Source organism: Lagopus muta, chromosome 7 (assembly GCF_023343835.1).
Source record: "Lagopus muta isolate bLagMut1 chromosome 7, bLagMut1 primary, whole genome shotgun sequence".
NCBI lineage: Eukaryota > Metazoa > Chordata > Aves > Galliformes > Phasianidae > Lagopus > Lagopus muta.
Window position 1 is genome coordinate 41537682 of NC_064439.1, and position 23353 is coordinate 41561034.

A 23353-nucleotide genomic window follows, 5' to 3' on the forward strand; every position below is an offset into this window, starting at 1 on the left:
TCACCTCACTGTGGTACATGCAGTGAATGTCATTGGCTGAACAGCATCTTGTGTGATAAGTAATTTCTTGCCTATCCACAGATGCATGTAGTCTGTTGCTATACTGCTTTCTACAGCAAGACAAAGTTCTTAGGATTGCTGTTTTCTCTTCAAAATTTGTTGCTTAAACTTGGACTGTTGTGATTTCCTTGCCAGTAGGTAGCTACCTTCCCTTAATTCAGTGTTATCATTATAGATAAGAGCAGTGAGGGAAGTTATATAACTTTTTTTAACTTTACTCCCACACTACTTAATAGATTGAAGAATTATTGCTATGTAGTAAAGGTGCGTTTGTGGAAATGCCTAAAAGTAGCTCTCACTGCAGAGGTACAACTGTTACAAACACCACTGGAGTGATACAAGGAAGTCTGTGATTCTGGAAGTGACTCCTGGAGGTATTGACCAAATCGATCCTGCAACAAATAAAGTCCTGTGCTCCTATGACTACAGAAACATAGAAGGCTTTGTTGATATTGCTGGCTATCAAGGAGGCTTCTGTATCCTCTATGGAGGATTTAGTAGATTGGTAAGTATTGAAACAACATCTTGGTATTGTATTAGGATGTTTCTATCTGCATATTCAATAGTGAGGCTTCAGTTTGAACAAAGTATGTGCACCTGTGGGATACAGCTGTAGATCCTCAGTGTGCTGACAGGTTTTAAATATTTTTTTCCACAGGAGTGAGAAATCAAAGCATTTGAGAACAGCATGTGGGGCTTTTGCTAGTTGCATGTGAAAACTGGAGTGTAAAATAATACTGGTGTATGGGTAGTGAACATAAATGCTCTGTCTATGTGGGATTTGCTGACAGTTCACAAAGGTGCAGAAGTGGCAGGCAGCACTGCTAATCTAACTAATTGATGCAAGTATTCAGGAATAGATTGGTCATTGATGCTGCTGCTTATTTAGGTCTTATTTCAGTTATTTTTTTAGGTGATATTTCAGTAACTTTGGGAAATGCCTGTTGCATTGCAATATTGTTTTAAAATTTTAAAAAATGTTTCTAAATACTATGTCACTAGCAGCTTAAATTGACCTCCAGAAGTTTGTGATTGCTAACTTAAATACCACTACTTCAGTCACTACAGTGGATGAACATCTTTTCTAGATCAGGGTTTCCCTGTTCTTGTACTGCAGCATGCTTTTCTATGGCATAAAACTAGGAATATGTGACATCCTCTAGAACCAACCCAGCAAGATTGGATAGTGGCCCTACAGAGATAGCTCACAAGGCTGCCACACTGAGGTTCCTTCTGGCTCCTCACTTTTCCCAGCCTGTTGCCAAGAGTGGAAAAAAGATCATGTAGACACTTACTTTAATGCTAGTATGTGGGAGGATATCACTTAGGAATATATATTTTATATATATAATAGCCTTTAGAAATATGTATTTAATTTTTTTTGAGAAGGAAATTTAAACCTAATTGTTGATATCTTTTGTAATAAATACCTTTTCTCTTTATACACCTAACAAAGGCAACCCTAGCTTGCCCAGCTGGGAATATTTTCCACTGTTAAGCACATATATAATGAAGGATTATGTTCAGAACTGTGATTTCTTGTGGTGTGCCACATATTTTACCTGTTTCTTGTCAAAACTTGCAGCACCTGTTCGCATCTGAGCAAAGGGAGGAAATTATCAAAAGTGCAATAGAGCATGCTGGCAACTTCATAGGCATCTCTCTGCGGATAAGGAAAGAATCCTTAGAATTTGAGCAATACTTGAATCTTCGCTTTGGAAAATACAGCAATGATGAATCTATAACGTCTTTAGCAGAGTTTGTTGTCCAGAAAATAACACCTAGACACTTGGTAAGGGTATCACGCTTACCTAACTTAGTTTCTCTGATGTGCTATGAATCCTATCCTAATATATCCTTTTTCTTAAGGAACCTGTGAAAAGAGTACTAGCTCTTACAGAAGCTTGCTTAGTTGAACGGGATCCAGCTACCTATAACATTGTGACTTTGAAACCTTTGGGTGAGGTAAGAGTAAACCTTTAGTAACACTCTTTCAAGTTGAAGCTCTAACAGTACGATTTGAATAATGTGTATAAGGTATTTACAGATTATAAAAATAACATAATTATCAATATGATTTGTTTTTCTAGGTGTTTGCAATAGTATGTGACTGTGAAAATCCCCAGCTTTTTACCATTGAATTTATCAAAGGACAAATTCGGAAATACTCTTCAACAGAAAGGTATCTGGAGTTCCAATGGATTATGAGTTCAGGTGTTTGTCACTGTAGTGTTCTGGAGTTTCAGCCTCCAGAAACTGAGCCTGGAAGGTGTTAATGTTTTGTTATCCTCGTGATCTACCACTCATAAATAAGGATTTTTACAGGATCCAAATCTCTCCCCTTTACATTCATCTGAACTTCAAGTAAATCTGCTGAAAGTTTTCAAATGATGATGTAAGGGTGTTCAAGAGTTTAAAAAGAAAAGAAGGTTGTTTCTTGTAAACAGTATTGTTCTGTGCTTGTTGTTCTAGGTTAGGCTGTAAAGTAAGTGAAAATAAAGCGTTATTGAAGTAGAGAGTAATATGAGAACTGTAAAGAAGACAGCTCAAAGGCTCGATGCGGATTTAGTTGATTGTACTTGAAACAACCAAAAGAATATTAGTCCTGAGTGTGGACTAAGTTGCAGTTGTAATGCAGTGTAATCCTGCTAAGTGAGATTTTGTTGAAAGGAGAAGGAAGAATCAAATTCAATGCATGTAACGCACTCACAGATAATCTAGAGTTGATCCCTTTAGTGAAAGACTGCAGTTGTCTGTAATTGATATAAGACAGTTCTGTTCTTACAGTGGGGAAATGTACATTAGAAAGTTAGACTTCTTCCAGAGGTGTAGGTGTTAGCAATGCTATTGATAGAGCATCCATGTAATGCTGCTGTTCATTTTCTTCTTGATTTCTGTTTTGACCATCTTTCTTTTAGCACCAGTACTCTGATCTAACTTCTGGCATGTCTTTTTCCCAACCCAGAGATTCCCTCCTAGCTAGTTTGCTGGATGGAGTGAGAGCTTCTGGTAATAGGGATGTCTGTGTGAAAATGACCTCCACACAAAAAGGCCAACGCTGGGGATTACTCAGTATGCCTGTAGATGAAGAAGTAGAGAGCCTTCATTTGAGGTTTTTGGCTGCTCCTCCAAGTAAGCTGAAGCTTATTATGTTGTTTTATAATGCTCTTTTAACTATCCAGATGCTTAGTCAGATGCTGCATATTTACATTTTTATCTTCTTCCAGATGGTAACTTTGCAGATGCTGTATTCAGATTCAATGCTAACATTTCCTACAGTGGAGTACTACATGCAGTTACGCAGGATGTAAGAACAAATCCTCTGCCCTTCCTCTTAAGATGCTGTTAATGCATAAGTATATTAATAATTCCTACTCCTTAACTAGGGTCTATTCTCAGAAAACAAGGAGAAACTCATTAATAATGCCATAACAGCACTGCTCTCACAAGAAGGAGATACTGCAGCATCTAACGCAGAGCTTGAAAGCCAATTCCAAGCAGTAAGAAGACTGGTGGCTTCAAAAGCGGGCTTCCTTGCCTTTACTCAACTTCCAAAGTAAGTGAGAAGTCTCTTATGCTTGGAAGCAGTGGTGAAAACAGTTGTGGGGGGTGGTGGTGGTGGTATTGTTGTTTGATCTTTTTTTTGTCTGTTGTCAAAAGGTGAGAATTTGACATAAGGCTCCTTCTGAAAGACTGAAAGTTTGTGCATATCATCATTCCCAGTACTTTAAGGCTGTTATTAGGCTTTCATGTAAATTAAGAACCCTAAGTGGTCACTAGTTTGTCAAGCTGGTATTTCTTTCCTAAATACTCTCCCTTAAGGGTCAAATAGCATTCAGTGATTTTTTTAAATTTTTTTTTTCCTAGACAAAATACTTCTACAATGCACCTTCATCTGTCCTTGAAGTAGATACTTCAAGCATAAGGAACAATGTTGATGTTATTACTATCTTCTTCAGTTCAACATTAAATTTAATCTTATAAGTTGAGCTGTGCTCCTGCAGTAATAAGTATAGGCTTCTCAGGGTTTGTCTTAGTTGGCTAGCATAAGGAAACAGAAAAAAATGTTTAGTGTTCTTCTGAAAATGAAATTCTTCAGAATGCTTTCTGATTTCAGACTAATGGGGCCACTGAATGACATGAAGAGTAACATACATAGTCTGAGACCTTTAAAAAAATGTGATATTTTTTGTGTGAAGTGTCTTGCATTAATGCTATACAAATATAACTGGTTTTTGTGATTGCACTGCATATTGTCAACAGTAAAGTCTAATGTTAATGTGCCCCTACCATGCAATGCAAAATTTCTATAAACATCAGGGTTTTGGTTTGCCAAATGCAGTGTGAACAGGCTGCTTCTGGTCCATGACTGGACTTTCAACTTAGAAACACTCCTATCTGATCTTGATAGTTTTTGCTTTTTTTTTTGCTCTTTCAAAAGGTTTAGAGAACGATTAGGAATGAAGGTTGTGAAGGCCCTCAAAAGGAACAATGATGGAGTAACCCATGCTTCTATTGACATGCTCTGTGCTCTTATGTGTGTAAGTATTAAGTTGTAATATCTTTCACTTTGTAATATGTGATTTCAGGCTAAAAGCTGTAGAAATAAGGACTGCAGCTCAGCTGGAAGTGTGCTCAGACATAAAGTAACTTGAGATAATATCTTCTCAGTATGCTTGGACCTGCAGTAATATTATGTGTGTGGCTTCTGCACTATGGCTGTTAATAATTTGGGGTTGAAATGATGATGTTTTGTCGATCTTTTTCTTTTTTTTTTCCTATAGCCCATGCATGATGACTATGACTTGAGGCAGGAACAGCTGAACAAAGCTTCCCTTCTCTTTTCAAAGAAATTTCTAGAAAACCTGCTAGAGAAATTTAATTCCCATGTGGTAAGTCAGGTTTTGAAACCCATAGCTTCAAGTGTTTTTCCTAATTGCTGTGGAAGCAATCATGCTTGGCTATATCTTTCAGTGTCCAGGTACCCAGGATTAAATGCAGAAACCATGGAATAGTTTCAGTGTTAAATCTGTTTGGGTCTGAGCAGGGTAGAAATGTAGCTGTCTGTACTGAAGAATCTGGGGAATGTCATATAAAACAAAAAAAAAGTGTGTTTAATATGAAAGGCAGGGTGCTCCATTTAGCTAAGATGGTAGCATTAACTGGTACTTACTGACTTAAAGCTTAGAAAAAGTAATTTGCAATACACTCATATATGGGATTCTGAATCTTTGGTATGTTGTAGGAGTCAATACTTTGTCATTACTCTGAGTAATATGGCAGTGTTTTTCTGCTAATTCCAGGATCATGGGACAGGTGCTCTAGTAATTAGTTCACTTCTGGACTTCCTGACATTTGCCCTATGTGCTCCGTATAGTGAGACTACTGAAGGGCAGCAGTTTGACATGTTGTTGGAAATGGTGGCAACTAATGGAAGAACACTATTTAAGCTCTTTCAGGTGAGACTTGGGAATTATTATTCTGCTGTCTGAAATAAGAACGACTTCAGTCCTGCTACTGCTTAAAATGCAGATTTTTCTCTCAATTTCTTAAAGAGGAAACCCTATTGTTAACTGCTTATAATGCTGAGTATGTATTATTGGACACATCAATTAGTAAATATGAATTGTTTTTGCTCTACTGACATTAGTAAGTAAATATGAATTCTAATGTCATTAGAGTAAGAAATTAGTATGATTTTTTTTTTTTCTGGCTCTACTGAAAGACAAGTCTGTCTACTGCTCAGCTCATTAATGTGCTTAAACTTTATCCACCTTAAATTTTTCTGTTTGTTGCTTTATCTTCAGATGTTCATGTGAGGGAGTTATTCTATAGTGAATGATGTGCTAAATCATTGCAAAATAGAGTTATCTGAGGTGTGTTTCTGGAAACACCTTAAAATATGAGTTGGATAGTAAGCTAGATCTTCTTCCTGTCAACTTTGTTTCTCTTGAGTAAGAGTTAGAAGCATTAGCTTCTTCAGTAGAAGTCCAACTGATGCCTGCTTGACAGAATGTTGTTTAAAGGTGTAGGACTGGAACTCTTCCTAGGGCTAACTTTCACAAAACTACGGTTAATTTTTGCCCGGAGCTGGAGTTAAGAGGATCTATATGGATGAGTTAAGGAGACTGAATCACATGGATAATGTAGTCTTTGAATTTTGCAGTAATTGTTTTTCAACTTTCTGTTTTAGCACCCTTCCATGGCAATTGTGAAAGGAGCAGGTTTGGTCATGAAGGCAATAATAGAGGTGAGATTCAGTAGTGTTATTTGGATACTGAATATGCATTGCTTATTTCAGAACTGCAATCTGAATGTTGTCTCAACAATACCTGATGTTAATGTTACATTAGCTTCTCCATTGTTTTGAGGGGGAGGTTAAAGAAGAGAATTAATTCTGGGTGTTTTGATATAGCAACTTGGTTTATTTTGCACTTGAGAGTTTAGAAGGCATGCAGGTTGGGACACTAGGTAGCGCCTTGCATGTTTTCATACTGCAGTCAAGGTCTGGCTGTTAATATTGTATGTAGCTCAAGCACATACCTTAGCACCACTAGACTTGTCCTGCATGTTAAAGAGGGTATCTTAGGGAGAATAAGCCATATTTGGGTTTGTTTGTGTTTTTTTTTTTTTTTTTTTTTTAAATAAATGGCCAGATGGAATGGGAAACTGGAATTTGCAGGCAGCAGTGTTCCAGAGAAAGTTAGTTATGTCAGCCTCTGTTCTTTTTCTTGCTTTAATGAAGGATTTGACTTGGATAGCTTCCATACCAGAGCTATATCATGATGCATGGGCCAAGTCCATAGTTCTGGAGGCGTGCTCATGGTTGTTGTATTGTGACCTTGCTAACTGACTCTCAGCACTCAGGTCTTAAGTTAGAGCCTCATTGTGTCACAACAGCTTATGCATCTGAATTGCATCTAGTGGTTTATTGGAATGGAAGTGAATGAACACTTGAAATAGAGATGTTGTAAACCTGCAAGTTTCCACTGATACACCAGATAGTGTTAGCTAAATGTGATTATACTGTTCTCAGTGACTCTTGTCGTTTGAACTAAAGAGGGGCATGGCCAAGTAACAATGGAACAATCAGTTATTCATTGCAACCAACATATTTTGGATGAGTGGCTTTTATCCCTGTGGTTGTCTAAAGCAGAAAGCCCAAGCCATTATTAGAAATAGTTCCTATCAACCAAATTCAAGCAACAGTTACTTGTGGCTGTCATTTATTTACTTTTTTTAATCCTGACTTGCAATTGTAGCATGAGGGTGGTAATTATAAATGTATAACTGATCTATCATAGGAGCTATCTTACACATCTTCACTTACCCAGTTACTGTCCTCATAGGTAGAACTACCAGTCATCTGGTCCTTGACTTTACTCCAACTGATCATTTGCTGTTGAAAACTTGCAGTTAAAGCACACTGTAATGTAGCTTCAGGCATTTAGGTATTATTTGACATAGCTGATGGTCAAGAAGGTCTTGGAACTGTAGACTAAGATAAAAACAGCTTAACTAAGATTCTTTCTCTAGTAATCATCTTGCCCTGTTTCCAAAGGAAGGAGACAAAGAGATTGCTACCAAAATGCAAGATCTTGCTCTCAGTGAAGGTGCCTTACCTCGTCACTTGCACACTGCTATGTTTACAATAAGCACAGATCAGAGGATGCTTACTAATAGGTATGTCAGTCTCACTTGATATATCATGTTTAAAAAGTCTTAAGTAATGGCCTAGCTCACTCATTGGGAGCTCAGGAAAGAATTCTTGCAATCCTTTAGAATGATGTTTTCTTCAGCAGATGGAATGTTTAATTAGAGCAAACTTGACCTGAGACTGCAGCCAAAATGATTTTGTTTCTTTGCCAAATTGGGACTCAGGTTGTTCATGAAAAGCTCCAATTTTATTTTGTTTTGCTTTTCTTGAAAATATTCAGAGAAAGAAAAAGCGAGTGGAATATTTTGAACTTGCAAAAAGGCTCAGCTTTGTTAGGCAACTGCATAAATCCTAGTATGCATACCTCGGGCATCTTGCATGCAGTTAGTATCAACAACCCTGTCTGAGAGAAGTTGCCTCAGCAGAAATTGTTCCATAAATTCAGCAATGAGTAGAAGTTGCTAAAAGCGGGTCTGAGGGCACGCAGATCAGAATGGGGGAATCGACTGAATTATCACTCCTAATATAAGACTATAGAAGATACGCACCTTATTGAAGCACTAGAAGTTGCTGAAGCAGTGCAGTAACCAGTGAAACTTGTTGCCGCTCTGTCTTTCAGAAGAGAGATAGCATGAAACCCTCCATCATGATGAGTTCTGTTTGGAGTTACTTACAACTTGCTTTTAAGTAATGCTTTAACACATTAGAACCATCGTTGACAAACATTGGCAGAAAGTGTCAGTTGGCATAGAAGGCAGGCTTCCAGAGGAGGCTATCCTAGCCAATAACTGGTATTAAGGACTTCAACTAGAGCAGCTAAGAACTTAAATCTAACTGTAACTTAAGATCAACTGGATAAACTTACACCTAAATTAGGCATTTAGTTTCTGCTCTATTGCTCAAGTGTTCTTTTAGGACTAGATCAAAAAGCATGTGCTGCTACTGTTCCACTAATTTCACTAGAATTTCTTAAAGCCAACACATCAAAGCATGCTGAGCGTATACTTGAATTGGAACAATATATTGCTTTGTGCTCTTACGCACTTAAGACCACAAACCTCTTGCTCATCTTCATTTCACCAGCATGGTAAGGGTATAGATTTCTGTAGTTTATAAAGCTATATAAAATACTAACTTGCAGGATTTTTTCCTCTCAATGACTTTTTTCAGGCAGCTAAGTAGACATTTGGTTGGCCTCTGGACAGCTGAGAACAAAACTGCTATGAACCTGCTGAAACGTATTTTGGTGAGTAAAAATGGAATATAGACAGAGTAAGAGTAAAATCTGCTGCAGTACTAGGAAATTTGAGATATGCTATAGTTAAAACATCTGCTTTTCCATCAGGGGAGGGATTTGCAGCCAGCAAGACCAGCAGTCTGGCATCTATTTGAAGGATACTGATGGCTTGTAGAAAGTACACAAATTCTTATGTTACTCTCCAGCCACTCTTAAAAATAACAATAATAATAATAATAATGTTCAACACAATAGTGTCTGACTTTCTTAATTGAAAGAACAAAAATGTGGGTGATGTGGTAAACAGTGGTCCCTAGTGCTTAGTGCTTATAAGGCTTAAATGCAACAGTTCTGCTTATGCTTTCAGGCCTTTCTAGCTTTGGTTGCTCATAACTCTGCTACATTTCCATATTGGCTGATACTTCCTGTGTTGTTTCACTCTTGCAGCTTTTCAGAGAAGTTCTTTAAGTTGCTTCAGTGAAACTAGTTTATCAAGTAGTGTTGTAAGGAATTATTAAATCTGGAGAAATGATGCTTAGAATAACTGATAGAAATTTTTAATTTCTATCTTTGGCAAAGTGGGCTGTCCTTTTTCTTGGTCACTGACTTCCAGAAAGCTTAGTCAAATGAGAAAATTGTCTCTAATGTCATGTGTCCATATGAGAGGTCATGCCATGGGTCCTTCTCAGTGTTCACCTGCCTCAGTACTACTGTAGGATCTCCTCATTTCTTTCTGCAGTCCTCAGCTTCAGCAAGCTCTCTCTTAAGCAACGGGTTATAGGCAAAAGAGCTCTTTTGTACCTAAGCTTAATTACTTGTCTGTTGAGGATGGTAGCATTTCACTAATACAAACCAAAAGCTGCTTCAACTTTACATACTTGGTTTAGACAGGATATTCATCCTGTTTTGAAGTTTTCTATTTTAAAGAAAGCATTTTGTTGCCTACTGTAATGTTTTTCAGTTTCTTCAGTTGCAGCTGTGTTCACACTGGTTTTAAATATTTTTAGCCACCAGGTTTGCTGGCATACCTTGACAGTACTGATCCTGTTCCTGAAAAAGATGCTGATAGGATGCATGTTAGAGATAACTTAAAAATAGCAACTGTAAGTATATGCACCTGCCTTACCTTCCATTCAGATGTGTAGTCCTAGTGACTTTGTTTTTTAATGCAGAAATTTAAGTATTGCACTGATTTGCATCTAACATGTTATGTGCAGCTGCAAGTTTATTAACTAATGGTATTTATTCTGCAGGATCAATATGGCAAGTTTAATAAAGTGCCAGAGTGGCAGAGACTAGCTGGAAAAGCTGCTAAAGAAGTTGAAAAATTTGCCAAAGAGAAAGTGGATTTAGTCTTGATGCACTGGAGAGATAGAATGGGAATAGCTCAAAAAGAGGTAAAAATACTTAACGCTCTCTCTTACAGCAACTTTACTAAGCATAGGGAGGAACATCACCATCTCTGTGAAATGATAGCAAAACTTCTAGTAATAGACATGTGGACATAGGAGAAACTTCATTCTTCTCCTTCTGTTTACTAAATTCTGACTTTTACTAGTCTTCATCTTTTGTTAGAAATGAGTTCTAAGAAGAATGTAGTCAACAAATGCATTTGGGATATAGATTAAGCTTTAACTTATTCTTGTTTTAGTGCATCTTGCCAAACTGCAGTGCAGCTTATGTGCATCTCTTCCATTTTTAATTATACGGGAGAATAGGAAATTATTTGAAACATAGCAAAAACATCTATATATTCTTCCAAATATAGCCAAACAGCTGTTTTCTTCTGAAATGATGTGCTTTGTATGTGGTGGGACCTACTTGAAGCTTAATACTGTCTTGTATTGCATTCCAACAATACAAATTCTTTATCAGTTGAACTTCACTGAAGGTTGACAAAACTGCACAGCAAGTCAAGTATTTCAGTGCTTAAATTACACAAGATTATGTATAAAACTAAGTTCAACATTGCAGTGGTATATAGTTGCTTTGATCTGAAACAATAATTGAGTAGGAAGTTTCCTTTTTCTCTTATTCTGTTTTTGTGTTCTGTGTGACAGACTTTGAATCATGAGGTGTTTCCCTTTAACTTTCTTTAGTCTCGTGACTAAACTTGTTTTTGTGCGTTCTGGAAATTGAAGCAATCTACAATTCCTTATAAGGAAGGATGGAAAGAGCAGGGAGTGTGAAGTATTGATCACACCAGTCTTCATACTTCATCTGTTGCAACACTAAGCTTGAACGTGGGAAATCCTTAACTTTGTAAAATGTTGCTAAAGCTTGATGTGTGATGAGGTGCAGAATTTTGATAGATGCTCTACAGAATAATGTTGAACTAGGATCAAAGCAAAGCATGAATGGAAAAAGTGGAAAATGGCAACGTAAAGATGAATTGCACTTCAGGATGTTTTGCAGTATTAGTCTCAGCAAACATCTTTTAGCACCTTGTCTGTATACTGAGCTTAAGTGATTGATTGCTTTTCAGTCCAGGATTCTGAGCTGTTGAATTTTACATACATGCAACTGTAGCTTTGAAAGGGTAGTAGCAAGTTTGTTATTACCACCTTGAATTGGTTCAATGGTTGTGACTTGTTAAACGTTCCTTTTTTCTTTTCTTCCAACTTGGCATTAAAATCAGGACAGAAATAATATGGTGAGTCTGTGTATCTCAGCCATGCGTGTGAATTATGTTGCTCAGACCCTTGTTTGCATGTAGTACATAACATTGATTTAATGCTTGAGCAACCTGGGGAACCTTTCAGCAGCCAAGTCAGGTTTGAGATGTATTTACGTGACTTTCCTTAATTACTTTCTTTCAAGAACTATGTAGTCTTCTGGCGTTTTCTCCAGAAGTCAGATTTGGAACTGCTGGTCATGGATTATTATTATTATTATTATTATTTTTGAAACAGTTTTCAAAGCTTTGCTTGCCTGTTTAGTTCAGCATTAACAGTACTGTTGTCTTGCATGGTTATATTAAGTGGTCAGTATGTTAAGCATACTGATTTATGCTGGTAATCTTGCTAGCCCTGAGACTGCTTTGGTGGTGGGAGCTAAGCTTTTCTCAGTGAGAGAGAACTTGCTTTTAAACAACTGACTTGTGAAACAGCTGAAAGTTTCTCTAGCATGATTTAGCATGGTGTAAATAACACTTGTTAAAGTCTGTTACGTACTGGAAAGAGAGCTTATTAATGAGGCTTAACTTAAAGTACAGCTTTAGAAGGAATAAAAACACCAGCTTATTTATTTTAAAGGCAAAATGTGAACTCTGTTATTGTTAATTTCTTAAATTTGGCTTTTTTGCAGAATATTATTCAAAAGCCAGTGATATTAAGGAAACGACGGCAAAGAATAAAAATAGAAGCAAACTGGGATCTCTTTTACTACAGGTAAAATACTGAAATTAATATGGTGGGAGTCTGATTCAACTTTTTATCTGGATGTATATTTTTAATATCTACTGAGTACCTCTGGATTGCTTCCAGTTGTTGCCTGCCTTGAAATGGTGTATGTGCTTAATAACAGAAACGAAATTGTAAGACAGGTATGGGGAAGGGAAATCTGAAAGCTTCTCTAATATTTTCAAGTTATGTCTTTTATTACCCCATGAATCAAAAAGGGGTCAACAAGCTACAGGTGCAGGTCTCCATGATGCTGAAGGCTGAAGCAAAGTAACATTACAATATGCTAATATTGTAGAATGTTGATACATCAACTTGTACGCTCATTGATAAGCTATTAACTTGAATAAAAATGAACTTAAGGCTGATGGGGAGAAAATATTTGTATATTGGACTTTAAATAGTGTCACAAGTTCTAAATATAACTTGCTTATCTATGAGTTCTTACAACTGTCAAAGTTTAAAAGGAAGGGGCCTCCATATGGGGGGAAAAAAAAAGTGAACATCACTTTTCTTTGGCTGGGAGTGTTGTGAAAAGCCTGACTGTTCAACAGACTTAAGTGTTTGGTGCTTAATGTTTCAAAACATCAAATTATGTGCTCTGTCTCTAAATAAATACTCCATAAAAGGAGGATTCAACATGCTTCTGATTGTGTATTCAAGTAATGCTCTCAGCCAGTCTCTAGATCCAAGCTTTTCTTTTAAACTGTCACTGAACAGCATCTTCTGACTGTCTTGTGACATCTGAGATATCAACTTTTTCTCCTGCATAAACTACTCTTCTTGTTCAAAATGTGCACAAGCTGTGTGCTTTTTTGCTGCTTTGGGTGGTTGTTCCTGATATACAGTGAACAGCTTGCAAATACCCAGTTCATCAGCTGCATGCATATAACTGAGCCAAAAGAGAGGAAATAAATAATGTGCTTTAGATGTCCATGACAACGAAAACAGTATAAAAGGAAGTGACTGTAATTCTTCTAATAAACTAGAGACTGCTACTCAGTGCCTTCTAATTAAGATTCAGTATTGCTAACCTTCTCTGTCTTGCTAGCTGATTCTTGTCGGCCTTTCAGATGATGTTTGAGGAGTTTTAACTTTGTAATTTCTTTCCTAGATTTCTTCAGGATCATGCTAGATCAAACTTGATTTGGAACTTCAAAACACGGGAAGAACTGAGAGATACTCTTGAGTCTGAAATGAGAGCATTTAATATTGACAGAGAACTTGGTAGTGCTAGTGTTATCTCGTGGAACCATCAGGAGTTTGAGGTAAATGACTCTGTTGGAGAACTTGCATTGTAAAATATGGCTAATTAAATTGTCATTTTTTTGTTTCTAGCTGCCTGAGTACGTGTTGTGTTGAAAGTCCCTGACAGCAAGCTACAATTCTGGGGTTATAGAATAAACTGCCAGAATTTGAGGCTATGGATGGGTTGTACTGTCTGCTGTCAAGCTGAAGAGGTTTCAGTCTTGCTAAGTAATAAGTGACACTTTAAAGATAAATTATACTTGCATAAGAGGAACAAAGGCAATTTAGTATGATGTTGTTGCCACGCTTGTTGTCATACTTGGTTTTGAGTGTTCATGAGACTTGTTTTGGGTAGTTCTGTGAGCCACTTCCTGCTTGCAAGTTTCTACTCTTAATTACCCTAGGAGCACAAGAGATACAGTGGAAATAAAGTACTGATCTGTCAAACCATGAAGTGGTTATGTGGTTAAAACCATGTTGCTCAGTAGATTACAGATGGAAGATTTTTCACATTCTAGGAATAGCAGTACTTGAAGTCAGAACAGCACTGTAAGCTCCTGTTAAGGGATTGATATAATCCTAATTTAGCTTTCTCAAAATTGCTTGTCAGATGTTTTCCAGTAATATGCTAATAAACATTTCCTCTACTCTGCTTTTGTGTAAGTACTATTTTGGTACTTACAGATCTGTGCATGTAACATGTAATAGAGTGAACACAATTGCACTTGAATTCAACTATAAGGTATTCATAGATACTGTCAATACCAACGTTGTCACAGTACAACTTTCATGTTAAAATTTGAGCAGGAGCAAAATAAGTAAAACTACTGCTTTTGAGAAATTCTCAGATGTCATATGAGTGTCAGATCTGTTAGAATAGTCATCAAAGTGGAAGAGCTACTTTAGGTACTGCACTTATCCCCATCACACCAGACCGAGTAGCTAAATTTGGGTTTGTATTGCTTCCTTCAGTTATGGGTCAGAAGCAGGCACAGCAGTATCTGCTATCTCAACTCCAGTCTCTGCACTTGCAGAGATGCTAACTGGGGCAGAATCAAAAGCTCAGATTTGAAGCTTTAAAACAGAGTTCCTATACACACTTTGTGCTTTTTCTGTGGCTTGTGCTACTGGAATGTATTGCTTAGCATTCTTGTAGTTACAACCAAGGATATTTTGAGACTGACTTGATGGGGAATCCTGCTCGTGGTCTTAAAACAGCTGCTCTCTGCTTGCTATTTAAATCAAGACTTTCAGACCATGCTTTTAAGTATTTCAGTTAGCTCACGTAGTGATGACAGAGGCTACTCTGCCAGCTGTAGAACAGGTCACTTTGCAAAGGGGGCTGTGGTCTGAGGTTGCTCTGGAAGGTTGCTTGTTACTGAGACCTCATCATATTGTGTCCTATCACTTAATCTGTAGATCACTGTTATGGGGCCACAAAAAGTTGTCTGTAAATGGTAGATAGGAGCAACTGCAATGAGTGGCTTGTGGTAGATAGTTAGCTATGAATTAGGTGCTTGCCAAATGCTTAAACCATTAAACAGCACGGCATGTGGTTAAGATGTAATATAGTTGTCCTAAAGTTAATGATGGTTCTCATTAGGCAGTTTTACCTCAGTTTCTCTGTGTGTATACTGATGCATCTAGACTTTAATTACCTAGTATAATATCAAGTATTGCTAGCAATTAAGTGATGCTGGTGTTTCATACTTGTAGTAACATTGAATAAAATATCTTGCAGTGCAGTAACTGCTTATTAAAGCTTGACTCATTGAATATATCACGTTATCCAAGTTGCTAAAAATACTGATGTTAAATGCAAGTTAGTTAAAGACTGGAAGCTGGAATTTCAGTAACATCAGGTACTTCATTTGTTCAGGGGAACAACAGTTGAGCTTAATTAAGGTTTTTATTTTTAGATGTTACTTAAACCACAAATTTGCAAGGGATTTTAATCTTTCTCAGATTATAGGAAATGCTTATGCAAGTAAAAACAGTAAGCTTTTTTTTTTTTTTGGTTCACTGAGTAACCTGTTTTATGTTATAGGTAAAATATGAGTGCCTTTCTGAGGAAATAAAAATAGGGGATTATTATTTGAGATTGTTACTGGAAGAAGACGAAACTGAAGAGAGTGGAGCAATCAAAAAATCGTGAGTTATTACTAAAAACCTTATCTTACTCTGGAGTCTGTTTTTCTTTACTAAAACCTCTTCTCTTTCATAGATATGAATTCTTCAATGAGCTCTACCATCGCTTCTTGCTTACCCCAAAAGTAAATATGAAATGCCTATGTCTGCAAGCGTTGGCCATTGTTTATGGAAGATGTCATGAAGAAATAGGACCGTTTTCAGATACTAAGTATATTGTTGGGATGTTAGAACGGGTAAGAGTTATGGAAAGCAATGTGAAACAGTAGTTAATGTACAGCTAGTCCAGCATGTGTTGAGATTCAAGTTGCTGTGAAATTTGAAGTGAGCACAAGAAACAAAGCTTCTAAGAGGATGACCTTGTTCCACGTCATATTTGGAAATGCTGACTTTAAGAATAATGGCAACAACCTCAGACTTCATGAAATGTTAGCCTTAGATGGACACATGCTATGCATTGCATTTTAATGGTAACTGCTTTGGCCATTCAGTGTGTTTGCTGAATCGTGTTTGACAACACATACAACTTTCAAAAATATATCTCCATGTAATCTGAAGAAGGGGGGGTTTTGCTCACATCAGTTTGGGTTTCAGATATGGTTGTTTTAAGTGAAACTGAACCAGTCTCATATTTTTGCCTTGATTCTTGTTAGAGCAAAAAAAGATGATGGTAGATAGGAACAGGACTTTTCAATTTCAGTAGCAGAAAGCTGTGCGTAAATAATGCATTTAATAATCAGTGGTATTATTTGGGGCAGGAAAAAAGTAAATGGGTCTTTGTGGGCACAACTGTATTGATTCTTGAAGGTAACTTCTCATATGCTATTAAACACTGATTTGTTCTCTTCTGCTGCAATAGTGCACTGATAGGCTTGAGCGGGATAGACTGATACTGTTTCTCAACAAGTTGATCCTTAATAAGGTAAGGTACACCTGTACAGTTAACAGTTCATGTATAAAATGGTCTGAAGTAGTCATTCAGGTTTAACTTTAAGAAAAAAATCAGATCTCAAAGCAGGCTTTAAAGCTGTGTATTCTTGGTTATGGTAACTGTGGTTTATTGGTGAGAAAGTTGAAGGAAATGTGTAGGTATTCTGGTGGTGATAACATGCTGGGCATTTTAGCTAATGCTTTAAATTTTCTCACAATAAATTCTTGGATAAAACTGTTCAGTACTTGTAACAATTCTTATCTAGAGAATGGTTTTGTTAACTCAGTTCATCCATCAACAGAAAAATGTGAAGGACCTTATGGATTCAAATGGAATTAGAATCCTTGTGGATCTGCTCACTCTAGCACATCTTCACACAAGCAGAGCCACAGTACCTCTGCAGGTATGCAGCCTTTGATTCTTATTATTCATATATTGCTTTGCTAAAAGGACCACACTTAAAAAAATCAGTGTTTTTGTTAAATTTCCTGTGGGAATGTGATAGTTGCACTGAAGCTGATCTTACCGATTTCTAGAGCAACGTGATTGAGGCAGCACCTGATATGAAGAGGGAGAGTGAGAAAGAATGGTACTTTGGCAATGCTGACAAAGAAAGGAGTGGTCCTTACAGCTTTCAAGAGGTATTTATCTGCTTCTAACTCAAGTCTGATGGAAGAAATTTCCATCTGGATGATGGGGCATTGTGCCAAGAAACAGGCCTGCTAAGGGTACAGAGGATGTGGGACCAAAGGCCCAGTTGTGAAACAAATGCTGATATAAGAGTTGTTACAGCAATTGTCTGTTGTAGCCTATAGCTTCTGTTACATAAATTTTTAGTTCATTTTAAGGGGCAAATCTTAGTTCTCTGTGGTTGGAACTCTCCTCACAGTATGGTAGTAGCTGTGTACCTCAAGTGACTTGGCTCTTCTAACCTAAAAGTTGTAGGTCTCTTTCCTGACTGACTGTTTGGATGAGTGGAAAGAGAAGTAGGGACATGGATGACTTTTTGGTTTGTTTGTTTTTAAATGAGAATAAAAAAATACAGTGAACTTCCTATGTCTAAATTTTCCAGAAAAGCCTCGATCCATTCTGTTAAAATAGCAGTCACTCTGCCATCTCAGTCACTCTTCCCAATGGCAGATGAAAGCTTTAAATGCCTTTGGCAATACTGTCTATCCTTTTGTGCCCCAATTTCACAGTGACTAATCTGTCTACGTTTCCTTCATACTTACTGACTGGTTCTGTTAGAATTCATGGAACTGTGGTAGAGTCTGCCATTCTGAATGCATGAATCAACTCAATCATCTCTTCTCTTGCAACAGATGCAGGAGCTGTGGGATAGCGGAAAGCTGACTTCAAAAACACGTTGCTGGGCTCAAGGTATGGATGGCTGGCGACCATTACAAGTCATTCCTCAGCTGAAGTGGTGCTTGCTTGCCAGTGGCCAGGCTGTGTTGAATGAGACTGACCTTGCTACCCTTATACTCAACATGCTCATCACAGTGTGTGGATATTTTCCCAGCAGGTAAATACTAGTTGTCAGCTGAAGTGGTTAACTTTCTCCTGCAGACATATAAATGCAAGTTCTGTCTCAAGCTTTTCTTAGAACCCAAGCAGCATGTTAATGAACAGTATTAAAGATCCTTCTAGTATTAGTAACTAGTCCTGTGGTTAAATAGTTTCTAAATGAGACTATTAATATTGTGATAACAACTGCAAGAATCTATGCACAAGCTTTTTACATTCCTAATGCACAGCAGCAGAGCCTTGTTCTGACTGACAGGCTTTTATTTAACTTGGAAATAAGGTGTCTTTGATGTGTAGTATTAAACTATGCTTAGAATGTCTGATTTATTTAATTAAAAAAAAAAAAAAAAACCTTGAATGACACTGAATAGCTTGATACTTGTGGCTTAATAAGGTTGTTCATTGTTGTGGGAGTAAAGACATGTCTGCTTAATGCATTACCAACTTATTTTTTAGGGATCAAGACAATGCTATCATAAGGCCCTTGCCTAGAGTGAAGAGACTCCTGTCAGATAGTACTTGCCTTCCTCATATCACTCAGGTAATCAACTGTCCAAAAATGCATGGAAATGAGTAAAAGCCTGACTTTGAACTTGTTAGTTTTTTTATGAAGTATTCCTTAAATGAAATGTTAAAGTTGAATTGCTTGTTCTGAAACTGAATTGGTTAAAACTGGAATTTTTGATAGGTAATTTGAATTCCTTGAGCAACTAATGTAAATGTTCATTCTTTGATTTCAGTTGCTGCTGACTTTTGATCCTATACTTGTGGAAAAAGTTGCTATATTGTTGTTTCATGTCATGCAAGATAACCCTCAGTTACCTCGTTTCTATTTGAGTGGAGTGTTCTTCTTTATCATGATGTACACGGGTTCCAATGTACTTCCTATTGCAAGGTGAGGAAAAAGAATAGCTTAAAATGCCTTGTGACCAGTTGTACTTGGAATGGCTACTGCTCTAAACACTCCTGGGGATGTTTTGTTAGAACCAATGTGAGACTGCTGGCAAAAGCTCTCTTCTAAATGAATCATTATCACACAGTCAAGTCAGCTGCTAATGTCATGAATTGCTTATGACCCTGCCAGGGAGGGAAGTGTTGTCTTGTTTCATCTATGAAATGATGCAGGAAGGAGTTTGTAGGGAAAGGCTGTCTCTGTCAGCTTCTGTTTTCAGTTGTTTTTATGTGGAAGAAACAAGCTTTTGGGAACAAGGCCTTCAAACTAAAGTGGTGAACATTAGGCAACACTTAAACATGGAAATACTCAGTGGGGTTCCCAAGATTTTGGTGGATTTTTTTCAGATTCATTCAGTGGTTATTGTTACTCTTTCATTTTGAAGTGAATGTGTGGCCAGCTGGATAATATTGCTCTGCTTATCTTTCAGAGATGCTATAAATATCAATTAAAACAGAAAATACTATTTATTTTCTAGGTTTTTGAAATATGCACATACAAAGCAAGCCTTCAAGTCTGAAGAAGTGAGTAAATTATAAAAAATAATCTCCTGTTTCCAAGTGGTTTTGCAAGTGACCTGTGGCTGCTTCAACTGTACTTCATGCTTTTCTTCTCAGTTCTTAAGAATTGGAAGGGAGTTCATTAAATTCATTAAGAATCTATAAGGGAGAGGTGGGGGTGGGGATCTTCCAGTTCTGGAGTTGGTTAGGAAGGCTGAATTCAGATTAAATTTGAGATGACAGTGTTGTGTTTTTTCATAGACTAAAAGTCAAGATATAGTTCAAAGAAGTATTCTTGGACATGTTCTTCCTGAAGCAATGGTGTGTTACTTGGAAAATTATGAGCCAGAAAAATTTTCAGAGATATTTCTTGGGGAATTTGACACTCCAGAAGCAATTTGGAGCAATGAAATGAGGTAACCTTTTCTTTTTTTCCTGTCAGAGGGATAAATCTGAACAACTGCATCTCATACTGAATAGGTCTTAAGTTTTAACTTCTCTGAAATCTAAAATAGCTGTTTTCTATGTCTGTACTGCATGCCTTTTTTGCTTCTGCATGGGCAGTGTCCTGTGCTTCTATCAAAAATAACAGGCAAGGAGATTGGCAGAAAGAAGGGAATTTTTTCAGTGAACATCTGACAATGTTTGACATCTATCTGTGTCGTACTTGAGTTCCTTTCATGTGTGGAGAATACGCTACCTCTGTAGGCTGCATTACACTTGTGTTCATTTACTACTACCACCTGTCTAGGGGAGTCAACTCTAATATTACAGTAAATTTTTAAGGTATTCGACAGAGAGATTGAGGGAGGAAAAATGTCATTTTGGGTTATTTTTCAATAGCTTCATGACAGAATAGGACAATGGTCCCTTCTGTAAGTTGGCATACAACTTGGGGAAATCTTTCTGTTAGAAGTCGTTGAATGCACTTCAGCAGTAACCATATTTTGAGGACTGTTCTTGGCTTTGTAACTTTCAGGCGTCTTATGATAGAGAAGATTGCTGCTCATCTTGCTGATTTCACTCCTCGCCTTCAAAGCAATACAAGGGCACTCTACCAGTACTGTCCCATCCCAGTTATCAACTATCCACAACTGGAAAATGAACTGTTCTGTAATATTTATTACCTCAAGCATCTTTGTGATACACTGAGATTTCCAGACTGGCCAATTAAAGATCCAGTAAGTAAGAATTTTAGAACTCATTCAGTTCTTGCTCTTTCAGACTCATAATGGGATTTGTAACAAAGTGTAAGGAAATCAAGAGCCACGTCTGTTGGAAATAAATAATTAATCCTGTCTTTTCAATTAATAAGCAAACAGGTTAAACATTCCTTTATCCTAAAACAGAACAGACCTCATGCTATGAAGCAGCCAAAGGTTAACCAGTTCTTGTAGTGGCTTTAGAAAACAATCAAACAAAAAAAAACCATCCAACTGCTCAACAAACTTTAGTGTTTCAGTGAACCTCAGCTGGTGGGGAAAAAACATTTCCTAGTTCTTATTTGTCTGTGCTGAAGAGGAAACTGAGTAGCTTGATACTAACTGAATTGATAAGATCTTGATACAGTTAGCAGACTTCTCCTCTTCTATTGTGACTCTTCCATAAACACATAGGCTCTCTAAATCTTGAATAAAATGTAGCACTGCAGTGAAGCAAAGTCTTGTTCCCTTACCTGACTGAAGTGAGAATCATAATTATTAACAATAAAACGATGAGGTAAATAGTCTCTGAATTCAGGGTGATGGGTGATAAGGATATGCATACAGCAAAGTGCAGCTTTAATAATGATATGTACTGCATTGAGTATGAATGAGATGCTAATAAACTGTAATTATTTAGATCAAACTTCTGAAAGACACACTAGAAGCCTGGAAGAAGGAGGTGGAAAAGAAGCCACCTACCATGTCAATAGATGATGCTTATGAAGTTCTTAACCTTCCCAGAGGACAAGGACAGTAAGTTGTTTTCAGTGTATAAGGTTGTATGTAACTACACTTGAATAATTTCTGTACAGTGAACAAACTGAAGCTTACCTCAGTACTTGCAACCAGTTACTGGTTCCAGTTCACTTATATCTTGTACCCATGTCTTTTACAGTGGAAGATTGCTTTTTTCTAAGATACAGAGCATTGAAAATCCAGCTCTCCTTGAGAGAATAACTGTGAAATGTTCAGATGAACTGAAACTGGGAAAAATGCTTTGAACTGTCCCTTAACTTTCACTAGGCTATTCTACATGGTGAATATTAGACTGAGGCATTAGACTAAATATATTAGACTTAATATAGCAGAGAATAAGGCAGAATCTGAATATGCTCAAAGTAGAACTCAAGTTCTCTATTGTTCCTTCCTTCCACCTGCCCAATCTTGTCCTTTTTCTTGATGATAGCAGTGGAATTTCTTACTCAGTACCTTGCCACTTGTTTTTAACTTCAGGCCTCAAAAAGAAAAATACCACTGTTCTGTAGTAGTGCATTAAGAGCTGTACACTTACTACAAGTTATGAACTCAGACATCCAGACTTTTAACTTTTATCACTAACAACTCATTTATATTTTTTTTTATAAAATACCCAGTGACTTTAAGTTCCTTCTGGTTAGTATATCTGAGCAAGAGGTGCTGAAATTTCTGTTTTGTAGTTGCATGATTACCTGGTCAGTTCAGGTGATGGAGCAGGATTCTCAAATTGAAATAGAGAGTCTTGTTAATTTCAGGTACTGCTGTTAATAGTGTTTTGAGAATTCAGGCTTGTTTCTTGATGTCATTTGGTATAAAGGGATTTGTTTTCTGACAGGCATGACGAAAGCAAGATCAGGAAAGCTTATTTCAGGCTGGCCCAAAAATATCACCCCGACAAGAATCCCGAAGGCAGGGTATGTATAATACTAAGAAATGGGTACAGATTCTGCTGTTTTAAGAGTTCTTAATGTCCACTTTAACTTTCTATCTCCCTCTTACACATTGTCTTTATTCGTATTACAGGATTCCAGTTAGTACTGCAGATGAGTAACTGAACTGATACTGCTTAGCAGTGTTAAAATTTTCACAGTAAACTCTTGTATAATCAGATCAAACCACATTTCAGAAAGCATCTAGTTTAAACAGTTACTCTGCATGTAAAGAAGCTAACAGCTCACTTTCAAAGACACTGAGTCCTCTGCCCATTCTTACTGTCAAATAAACTTTAGATCTCTGTTACAAGAAAATAGTTTTAGTCTTTCTCCTATAGTGGAGTTCAGAAAATAGAAGAAAACTCAACTGTGAACAGCAGAACCGTCAACAGTTCTTGAGGTTATCCAGAATATTTTCTGAAGCATAATAAGGCAACAAAACCAGCATAGTGGCTGGTGGATGTTCTGTTTTACTTGCGTACAAATTGAGCTGTAGACTTGTAGTAATTTGGAAGTTGTTACCTTTGTTTGCAGGACATGTTTGAGAAAGTTAATAAAGCATACGAGTTTCTGTGCACAAAGTCTGCCAAAGTGATAGATGGGCCAGATCCTGAAAACATCATTTTGATTTTGAAAACTCAAAGCATCCTCTTCAACAGGCATAAGGAAGGTAGGCATGCTATCTCAGAAGAATGTCTTAAATTCATTTCTTTATTGGACGTTGTGGTCAGCTTTACCCTTCAAAGTTCTTTCGTCTGCTTTCTGTTGATGTAGTTTCTGCCTTGCCACAGCATGATGT

At 37.2% G+C, this 23353-nt stretch overlaps 1 protein-coding gene across 5 annotated transcripts in view; it reads left to right on the forward strand.

The window, feature by feature from the left end:
• DNAJC13 (DnaJ heat shock protein family (Hsp40) member C13) overlaps nucleotides 1–23353 on the forward strand; it is a 52769-nt gene that overhangs the window by 11128 nt on the left and 18288 nt on the right. For 4 of the 5 annotated variants that reach the window (XR_007378174.1, XM_048951282.1, XM_048951281.1 and 1 more), the window contains exons 6-37: nucleotides 365–565; nucleotides 1646–1852; nucleotides 1930–2025; nucleotides 2151–2242; nucleotides 3026–3192; nucleotides 3288–3367; nucleotides 3447–3616; nucleotides 4502–4601; nucleotides 4845–4952; nucleotides 5364–5519; nucleotides 6254–6310; nucleotides 7622–7743; nucleotides 8888–8963; nucleotides 9962–10057; nucleotides 10208–10351; nucleotides 11593–11607; nucleotides 12261–12343; nucleotides 13470–13623; nucleotides 15651–15754; nucleotides 15828–15987; nucleotides 16611–16673; nucleotides 16984–17085; nucleotides 17219–17323; nucleotides 18005–18207; nucleotides 18666–18750; nucleotides 18950–19104; nucleotides 19640–19685; nucleotides 19923–20077; nucleotides 20641–20842; nucleotides 21504–21619; nucleotides 22458–22536; nucleotides 23089–23224. Coding sequence is in view for 4 of the 5 variants with exons in the window: in XM_048951282.1 (XP_048807239.1) it covers nucleotides 365–565; nucleotides 1646–1852; nucleotides 1930–2025; nucleotides 2151–2242; nucleotides 3026–3192; nucleotides 3288–3367; nucleotides 3447–3616; nucleotides 4502–4601; nucleotides 4845–4952; nucleotides 5364–5519; nucleotides 6254–6310; nucleotides 7622–7743; nucleotides 8888–8963; nucleotides 9962–10057; nucleotides 10208–10351; nucleotides 11593–11607; nucleotides 12261–12343; nucleotides 13470–13623; nucleotides 15651–15754; nucleotides 15828–15987; nucleotides 16611–16673; nucleotides 16984–17085; nucleotides 17219–17323; nucleotides 18005–18207; nucleotides 18666–18750; nucleotides 18950–19104; nucleotides 19640–19685; nucleotides 19923–20077; nucleotides 20641–20842; nucleotides 21504–21619; nucleotides 22458–22536; nucleotides 23089–23224 (3835 nt within the window). In the remaining variant the exon portion in view is untranslated. The remainder of the gene's footprint in view (nucleotides 1–364; nucleotides 566–1645; nucleotides 1853–1929; nucleotides 2026–2150; nucleotides 2243–3025; nucleotides 3193–3287; nucleotides 3368–3446; nucleotides 3617–4501; nucleotides 4602–4844; nucleotides 4953–5363; nucleotides 5520–6253; nucleotides 6311–7621; nucleotides 7744–8887; nucleotides 8964–9961; nucleotides 10058–10207; nucleotides 10352–11592; nucleotides 11608–12260; nucleotides 12344–13469; nucleotides 13624–15650; nucleotides 15755–15827; nucleotides 15988–16610; nucleotides 16674–16983; nucleotides 17086–17218; nucleotides 17324–18004; nucleotides 18208–18665; nucleotides 18751–18949; nucleotides 19105–19639; nucleotides 19686–19922; nucleotides 20078–20640; nucleotides 20843–21503; nucleotides 21620–22457; nucleotides 22537–23088; nucleotides 23225–23353) is intronic. The other variant, XM_048951285.1, reaches the window with a different exon arrangement.